The following is a 9931-nucleotide window of genomic DNA, read 5'->3' as shown; positions in this document are numbered from 1 at the left end:
GGACCACTTTGAACAAACCCTCCCAAAGGAGGGACCAAAATAGGTATTAAACCATATATTAAATAATCAAATTAATATTATATATATATATAGTCTTTGAAAAATATAAAAAGTTTAAAAAAAAAAACTATAAGAATAAAAGATCGTAATATCTTATAATGGAGCTTTATGAAAAAAAAAATTATTATTACCTTTGTAAACAAAATATGATATTAAAATTGACTCAGAAATACTCTACTCACCAATCTCATTTATTTATTTATTTATTTAAAAATTGAATAAAATTAGGATCACTAAATTAAACTTCATTCCACCTTATTGTAAAACTTAAATTTTGACAAATTTTAAAGACTATTTATAGATAGAAATATAAAAGATGAGGTGACATATTTTGTAATTTTCATGTTTGTAATATTTCATTGTTCTTACTGTCTCCAATATCTTTTATTCTTTAGACCATATATAATTATACAAAATCCAAACAAAAACAACTTTTCAATTGCACAATAATTCCTTTAGAATTAAAAACAAAAAAAAATGTAAATACATAATTACTCTAAAATTTAAGAAAGATAAAAGTGCTAAATCACTATAGACTTGATCAAGTAGACACTTATATATTATCTCAAGGGTGAAAAAGTATATAATTTGTATTTCATATTTATTTCTGTTCAAATATATTTGTAGTGACATTCTTAGCTGTATACATATTTATTGAGTAATATTTTACAAAATATAAAAATAAAAAGTCATGTAATTAGAAATCTTTACAAATTTTATATATATGAGGTAAAATTTGTACTTACTATTTTTTTTATCTGATAATTTGAAATCCTCAACGCAACACTTTTATAGAGACATGCTCTTTTTTTAATGTAAGATTAAATATTTGTAGGTGGTGGAATAACAAATAACATTATAAGAAAGTGATGTTGTATTTATATAGTATAATTATGTTTTATCTATTTTATGTGAGATCTCCACTTGATCTATTTTAAGGAAATATTAAATATGTTTATACTTTCTAAAGTTGACTAGAAAGTAATTTATTTATTTTTCAAATTTTAATACACTTTGGTCACTAAATTTAAAAAAAATAATATAGTGATCTTATTTCAACGATTTTATGATATAGGAATTTTTGTTTGTACGTAATTTGTATGTAACACAATTTTACATACAGATTTTGGGTCTTACATACGAATTTTGATGTATGTAATTGTGTTTTTCTTTGTAGTGTTAATTTTTTTTGTGTTAAATGATGTTTCAAATTAACATTTGAATTATAATCTGTTAAACAATATAAACAATTCAAATGTGAGTTTGAAACATTGTTTACAATGTAAAAAAAAATTAATACAACTAAATTAGGATTATTGTATCTATTAGTTTTTAAAGTTTGAAACTAAACTATATTAAAGTTTAAAATATAAATAAATTTCAATTTCACATCAAAATTTAAAAATAGGGTTAAATATGTTTTTAGTCCCTTTTAAGTATCACAAGATTTAAGGCGTAGTCCCTATTCGAAACTTTGATTGCTTTTAGTCCTTATAGTTTTGAAACTATTATAAATAGTCCCTAATTTTGGATGACGTTAACTTTTGTTTGACATGGAGTCCATGATGCCAGGTATGAGTTTATTCTCTGTCATGTTTTCTTTTATTTTTATTCCAAATTTACACACAAGCCCCTAATTTCTTCAATATTTACACTTTAGCCCCTAACTTCTTTTCAAAATTGCATAATAACCCCTGTTTGACCAATTAAGTGTCGGGTTGACTCAGGTGAGTCTTTCCAATGAAACCATGCCACATGCCAATTCACCCTTTACCTAAAATTAGGGTTTTGAATTGAACACCAAGAAAGAAGCTGCGCCTATGCCGTCATGGCAAGAACACAAGAACGGGTTGCTCTCTAATGGAGCCCGACTTGCTTCACCGTGGAGCAGAATCGCTATGGAGGCGCTTAGATGGCGCGAGTTTCTACGCAAATCTCTCTTAGGTTTGGAGGTTGATGACTTGCGAGAATGGGGATAATGGCTTTGTGATGGGTTTTTTGTGTCTCTGGCTTCTTGGTTTGATTCCTGCAGGTTTTTGGAGGTTGACACGCTGGCTTGCACGAGGTGGTCCGGTGAAGATGAAACCGCCATCTGGTGGCTTTGGTTTTCTCTCTCGATGATGACGGCGCGATTTGAAGAGATGACAGTGGTGCTTCTACTCAGGGTTTACAGGTGGTTGGCTTAGGGTTTTTGTGGCGGCATGGAGGCTAGGTGGTGACGGCCTCGCGTTGGAGGTTCAACGACGATTTGGGTTTTGTCTTATGTGTTTCTGTACCTTGCGAGATGGCTGTCAATGACTTAATCTCATTGCGGTGTTCCTTCTTAACCCTAATTGCGATGTTCCTTCTGAAGGGTAAACATTGAAGAAATTAGGGGTTTGCGTGCAAATTTGGAATAAAAAGAAAAACAAAACATGGTAGAGAATAAACCCATACGTGACATCAGATGTGAGCTGGTTGTTAGTCACATCAAACAAAAGTTAACGCCATCCAAAATAAGAGACTGTTTATAATAGTTTCAAAATTATGAAAATTAAAAGAAATCAAAGTTTCGAATAAAAATTAAACTCAAAATATACTTAAGAGATTAAAAACATATTTAATCCTTTAAAAATATATTATAGTAAAAAAAAATATCACGTCCATATCCAATCGTTGGAGTAACTTCTTAACATGAATGGAAATTTATTTGGCATATACTTGAATCCAATTACTTTTGAATTGGTATGAAGGACAGCAGAAAAAAGAATATTGCAGCAAGGCAATGATAGGAGAATCTATATATTACTTTCCACATAGATTAAGATTCTTGTCTACTTACATAGGTGATGATGAGGCAAATAATGAACCATCACTTCTTATTTTCTCACAAAGATTCCTTGAATCATGTAACTATCAACCAATGATGATGTCAACCCTCCTATCTTAACAATTTCTATAACTAAATTCCTTTCAACTTCCTACAACAACCATTCATAACAATTCAACATTAGATCACTTAATAATAATGTGAGACCATTTTGAAATTAAGATGCTAAAAAACAAAAATATATAAATTGAGACTTTCTCATAACATGTCGTTGTTTGAAGAATAGTAGTTATAAAAGATTTTAATGTTCTCTCATTTTAATAAAATAACGTACATGATGCCAATTCTTGGAGCATCACGAAGATATGGATGAATAAAGTCAATATAAATTCCAATTATTGGTAGAGAAACAATAACAGTATATATAGGTTGGGGGCACTCTATAATCAAGTTGTAACCTATAGCCCTAGTATCATTTATATTTACCTCACAAATATAATAATACCTTTGTATTGTTATATTTATATAAAAAATTTTACGCACGAGTGATTGCACATTTTTCCATTTATGCAAAGAAAGATATGCTTTCTAGATAGTTGTTAAATATTAGTAAAACAATGTGTTGGACATTTTGTATTCACACACATCTTAAGTACCATCCATGTAACCAAATATTAGTAATCGATTCTTATATAATTTAATGTGTTTTTAATTCTTAACTAGATCTTCAATACATTTTTTTCTTTTATATTTTAAATATTAAATGGGATATTTTTAGGTGGTCCCACAACTATACAATGTGTCAAACAAATCTTATTAAAATATTTTTTATAACTTAGTTAAATTTATATTCTCTCATAAATTTGATATTTTTTGTTGAGTTTTTATTAAATTTTTATATATTAGATATTAAAATTTTTTATATTTTTCAATTGAATACTTGTCTTTTAATTTGGGCATATGACTATTATTTTGCCTTATTAATATAAAATGGTATTATTATAAATATTAAATGTTAAATTAATTTTATTATTTTAATTAAAAATATATTAGAATATATTTATATTAAAGTTTATGTATTATTTTGATCTTGACACAAAATGAATTGAAAGATGATAAAAAGTCCGAAAATTAAAAATAGAAAATGATTATTTGATACACCTAAATTTTTTTATATTTATTTGACACTATTTTTACTTTTTTTTTTATTTTTTTATTTTTTGAAAAAATACAAAAATTTATACTTTTATGACTATTTTATCCTTATATTTTTTAAATGAATGTAAAAGTGTGTTATGATACCATTACACTTAAAAATATGATGGTAAAATATGAAAAGGAAAAACATATTTAGTTGAAAACATGTATAAAAGAATTGATAATTAAATATTAAAGTGACCAATGAGAATTGGTTATGAAAAAGGATAATCATACTTAAACAATAGACAACATTTGAACATCATCTACATTCTGTTATTGGTCCAAAATTACTTTACAATCAATAATAATAATCATAAATACTACCATGGACTAATTACAAAATGACAATGACAAGTAAATGATGTTCAAATGTTATAAAAAAATGTTGTTTAAGTATTATTATTTTATAAAAAAAAGTAAGAAAGAATGTTTGTACGGACAAAAGTGGGGATCCAGAGAATGTTGGAGAGTGTAGAGGACAAAGTACAAGATCTCTGAACCTAAGAAACGTTGCTATGAAGAAGATATTGTTGTTGCATGTAATGTAATAAAAGACACTTTTGGTTCTCAATTGCTCCAACTTTTTCCATTGAAGATCCTGCAAGAATGAGAATAAAATAAAGTTAGGCATCACACCTACTTGATCATAGGGGGCAACCTCACTACCACAAGAAAACACCGTATATGTCCTTTTTTTTTTCATAGGATTTTACATTGTTTTATGGAAAAACTTCTTTTAACAACACTTTTTTTAACAACTTTTTGACAACGTATACGTGACAGCTTGTGATTGGTTCGTTTTAAATATTTTTTAAACATAAATTCAAATAGACCAATAAAATAATGACATATGTCCTGTTGTCAAAAAAGTTGTCAAAAAGTGTTGTCAAAATATCATTGTCCTTGTTTTATATACAAATTCAAAAGGTTAGTTGTGAAAGAAAAATTCAATCATTTTTTTTTTCAAAACTTGATTTTAAGAAAATCTTTTAAATTATAATAACTTATTTTTCATGTTTATTGGACTTTTTAATTTTATTTATGTCATGAATTTTTGTTTTTTAATGAAAATATTTAGAATTTAAACATTTTCTTTCAAAGAAGTAACTATCTTTTTTTAATTAATTTTTGTAAATGTGTGGAAGTTTGAAGCTAAAGAGAAGTCTTTTTGCAATTATTTTTCTTAAGGGAACAACTTTTTCTTCCAATGAGAAAAACTTTATGCTCGTTTAAATAAATTCTGAAGTTATCTAAAAACAAAGCTCTTTTGCTTAACAATTAAAGAATGTATGTCTTGACAAAAAGTAATCTCTTATCCGAAGAGAGAATAGATAATAGACTTGTCCAACGATAAACTATTTTTATTTTTTGTGAGTTATTTAAAATTCAATTTTATAATGAAAAATATAAGTTTTTTTTTTTTTTTAATTGAATTAGGGGAAAAATTGAACCAAAGACAAAGAGAAGGGCAAATACTCAGAGAAGACCTCCATAACCATTCATACTTCAATCTCCCACTCTTTCTTGTCATTTTTTATGCTTCACATGATTAAGAGTAGCTAACTCTTTCATTCGTTATGATTAGATATAATGAATCTTCTCTTGATGTAGTTTTATATTTCTTGTGTTATTTCTTTGAGCTTAATTATAATTATGCATGATTGGTCATCTATGTTTCTAGCTGTATCTAAAAGTTAGAAAATGCTTTAGAACTTACTTTAGAATTGAACAATTTAGTAGTTTGATTCTAGACATATATTTTTATCTCTTAGTCATTCTAAACACATTTTCTTAAGACACAGGTATTCTAGAGTTTACATGTAATATAATTACATATGATTTAAAGCATTCAAAATCTAATGAATTAAACTTATATTACTCTATTGGAGAAAGGTTCACTAAGGTTAAATTTCATGAATTCAACTCAATGTTATGTGTGTGTATAACATAACTCAAGCATTCACACCACAATTTCACTAATTCTAATTTCTTAGAGAAAAGTTCTAAACCTTATTATGGAAATCTTAATTTATTAGTTATTTCTACTCAATATTTGCATTAAGAAAATGTTGCATGCAGGGGTTACATGGTATATAGACAATGTTGAACACTTAAAGATTTTTAAGAAGCGTTTAGAAAGCCAATAAAAGGAAAGTAAAGAGAAAACTTGTTTTTATACTAGTTCACTCAAATTGAGCTACGCCAAATTTTCCTTTAAGCATTCTTAAAGGGTTTCACTAATCTTTAAAAAGATTACAACGAGTTTAACCACTCTTGGTTTACAACGAGTATAACCACTCATGGTATCAAATAGTTCAATTGACTATATCATTTAACTCCCCTGAGTTAAACAAACAAGTATTTTAAATCACTTCTGATTATACAAAAACAACAAAGTGTTTTCTAAAAACAAGTAAGATAAAATCTCTTAAAGAGAATATTTTAGCAATACAAAGTTTATATGAAAAACTTGTTATAAAGATTTTTGTTTTTCAAAGTAATAGATAACGCAAGTGTAAGACGATTTGGACAGTGTAAGAGTATATGCAATTAAGTTCTTATTGTCTTCTCTTCATGCAATTTTCTTTAAATAGGCAGCCTAAAAAAAGATTCGTTACTTAAAGACATTGACTTTATCGTAGGTGTATGGTCTTTTGTACGAAGTCAGATGCTATGTTGTTTTTGCAAAAACAATTGTGCTGCTTGTACGAATTAGGCAGACAAAAAGGCATGAAAGAACATTCCTCTTATATCTTTATATCTCTTAACGTTTTTCTGAATTAATGCTTAACTTTTGAATAAAGTTTTGCCCTTTGTGGTCTGTACAGATAAAGACAAACAATACAACAAACAAAAGTATTATTCGTATGTAACATTCAAAATATTAGATGTTCATTACAACGTTTAAGGTAAGTATACACTAGCATTTATGCGAAGTATGTTTAAAGTAACTTTTAACGTTTAGGATTTGTTAACACATTTATTGCCTTTAGTGTGTTATCCTACATGATTCTCTTTATTAAAGCTATTTCGATAAAATCTTTTGTTAAACTTCAAAATAAAAATTTCTAATTAGTTTTAGATATACTTTTCTCCAAATCATTAAATTAAGTTAAATAAAATATATTATCTAATTAAATAATTAATATGAAACATGGTTTATTAAATTACTCCATGTACAAATATGGATTATATTCATGTACAAATGATACTTGAAAAGGAAATGAAATAAATTTTTGTTACAATTTTAACTATATGAAGATTATAAAACTTTTTTTTTTAGTCCAACTTTAACTTAATTTTACAAAAAAAAATTACACCTCATTTATATATTGTAGTTTATGTTAGAATCATGTAACGATATGAATAAAAGTTGAATTAGTACACAAGGAATTTTATAGTTATTCTATGTTCAATTGTTAATCTCTCTAAAGAGGATTAATTAATCACTAAAATTAATCAACTTTATCCAATGTTTATCTCTTGTTTTATTTAAGGATGTTGATATTTTGACAACCTTCTTTAATAATTTTTTGACAATAAGACACGTGTCATCATTTTATTGATCTATTTGAATTTATGTTTAAAAAAATGTTTAAAATGAACCAATCACAAACTGTAATGTATGCGTTGTCAAAAAGTTGTTAAAAAAGTATTGTTAAAAGAACATTTTCCTTTATTTAATGTCCGAGTTAGTTTGTACCCAACAATTACTTTTGATAAAATTTGATGTCAATGAACAATGAGTCAACTTACAACATGTTCAAGATAGAATATCTAGGGTTGCGAGTGTTTCCTATAAGTTTAAACCTTGTATTCAAGTTCCACTTTCTTATTATAGTAAAGATAAGTGATGCATCTTAATAGGAGTAATGGAGCCTTTCCCCAACTCTGTCGTTAGATTCACAACTTTTGACGCTTCTTTCTCTGAAACCAAATAAGAGTTAGTGTTATTGGTGATTATGGATGGTGTAATTTTTTTGTATATCTTTTGTTTATGTGCAATATTCTTCTCCAACTTTTGAGTATCAATGGTGGAATGAATGTTGCGGTGTGGCATGTTAGGAGAATACAAGTGGGCACGTCATAGTAACATACTCATGTGATACATAATTACAAGAGACACATCAACAAAATAGAGTAATTGCAAAATTATCATAATTTACTTTGGTGCACATAAAATCATGTTACAAAAGCTGCAGCTGCAATGTCCTCAACCATAATTCAGAAAGAAGGTTTAAACCTTTGAAGATACTTATTCTCCCATTACTCTTCAACTTCTTGGTCCTGCTCAATTCTGTGGTTCCTGATGAAACAAATCATTAAAATTCTGCTTTGATTTGGCAAATTTGCAACAGAAGACAACTTGTATCTTGCATGGTCACACCCTCCATTTCTGCTTATAAAAGGAGCATGCATAGTGCTTCCTTTCTACACATATCATCAACACTCTTCCTAGCACTATAGTCTTTCTTAATTAGTTCCATCTCTGTGTTGAAGTTGAGCACTACCATATACCAGTAGTTCACTACATTTGAAACCTTAGGCAATACTCTATATATATATATCTAGTTACCTTAACTAACTATCAGAAATGGCATCAAGCTCAATGTCAGCTACAGGATCATGGAGTGCTAAGGACAACAAGGCCTTTGAAAGGGCTCTAGCTGTTTATGACAAGGACACCCCTGACCGATGGAACAATGTTGCCCTTGCTGTTGGAGGGAAAACTCCTGATGAAGTGAAAAGGCACTATGAGCTACTCCTCAGAGACATTACTCAAATTGAATCGGGCCAAGTTCCTTTCCCAAACTACAAGAAAACTGCTGAATCTGATGAAGAGGGGAAAAGGTACAACATTTTTCCAACATCATTTATGCATTTAGAATTAAATTCAGTGTATATATTTGTATTCCCAGAAACATGCAGCTACTTACACAAGCACAATCTTTGATTCTCTTTAAATCCAATATCCTTAGATGCACTTAAAGCTCTTCTCTATGTTCATGGTTCTACCAAATGTTAAAAAGTTACTGTCGCAATAGTTAATCATATATCTATCAACCCTGCAAATATTTTCTTTCTAACTTGCCTCATGAACCATAGTTTTGTGGTTAATTCTTGAAACTGTTACTTGCAGGCTGAAAAACATGGAGCTCCAGTGACCAGACAATAGGAATCAACAACAAATAATTTGTGATTTTCACCACCCACCAAGTTTTCTAGAATCCTTATTGTAGTACCTAGTGTGTTACATGCATACTGATATGTAGCACCAATGCCGAGTAGTATTACTGCTATTTCATAAGAATCACATCCCATGGTTCCATGCTTGTCATTCAGTTCAATCTGTTTAGATGAATAAATGACTCTGTCGTAGTTCCCATCCATAATAAAGTTTCAATTTAATGTTGTTATCATTTGTCAAAGACAAAATGTGTCTGTTATCTAGTCTCAAATAACACATAAAATAATCAAAATGTTGCATTAATTTAGTCTTCTTACCCTTAACCTTCTGATAAAGATTCCTTTGAGTTCAGTTATTCTCAACCAATGTTCATTGATCAGGCCAATATCACGAATTATTAGTACGTGAGTACGCTGTTGTCAGAGCAAAACATCTTTTATATTGAATTGCGTAATTATATAGTTATAGCTAGTAAAAATTATATCATACTCAATATATAAACTTAAAAAGTAGATTATCAAATTTAGTTACCTGTTTTTCTCTTTGGGTAATCAAAAGGTTCTACATTGTTCAGAACTAGATGTTGAAAAGAGTTTATATATATATACTTTTTTTCTTAGTCTACTAAAAATTATTTTAAGAAGGCTATGAAATAAACAATATCATAAACGCGA

At 28.2% G+C, this 9931-nt stretch overlaps 1 protein-coding gene across 1 annotated transcript; it reads left to right on the top strand.

Annotated features, from left to right (window-relative positions):
* Nucleotides 1-8372: 8372 nt before the first annotated feature.
* LOC106771766 (protein RADIALIS-like 3) lies at nucleotides 8373-9877 on the top strand. Its single transcript, XM_014657760.2, has 2 exons — nucleotides 8373-8920; nucleotides 9210-9877. The coding sequence occupies exons 1-2, from the start codon at nucleotides 8664-8666 to the stop codon at nucleotides 9232-9234; spliced, it is 282 nt and encodes a 93-aa protein (XP_014513246.1). The 5' UTR covers nucleotides 8373-8663; the 3' UTR covers nucleotides 9235-9877.
* The last annotated feature ends 54 nt before the right edge of the window (nucleotides 9878-9931 follow it).

Source organism: Vigna radiata, chromosome 8 (assembly GCF_000741045.1).
Source record: "Vigna radiata var. radiata cultivar VC1973A chromosome 8, Vradiata_ver6, whole genome shotgun sequence".
In the NCBI taxonomy this organism is placed as follows: Eukaryota; Viridiplantae; Streptophyta; class Magnoliopsida; order Fabales; family Fabaceae; genus Vigna; species Vigna radiata.
Note: the sequence above shows the minus strand (reverse complement) of the source record. Positions and strands in the feature narration are given on the sequence as shown.

Coding starts and splice junctions, on each gene's coding strand:
- LOC106771766 (XM_014657760.2), top strand. CDS start 8,664: ATGGCATCAAGCTCAATGTCAGCTACAGGATCATGGAGTGCTAAGGAC. Junction 8,921..9,209: donor TCTGATGAAGAGGGGAAAAG/GTACAACATTTT, acceptor TGTTACTTGCAG/GCTGAAAAACATGGAGCTCC.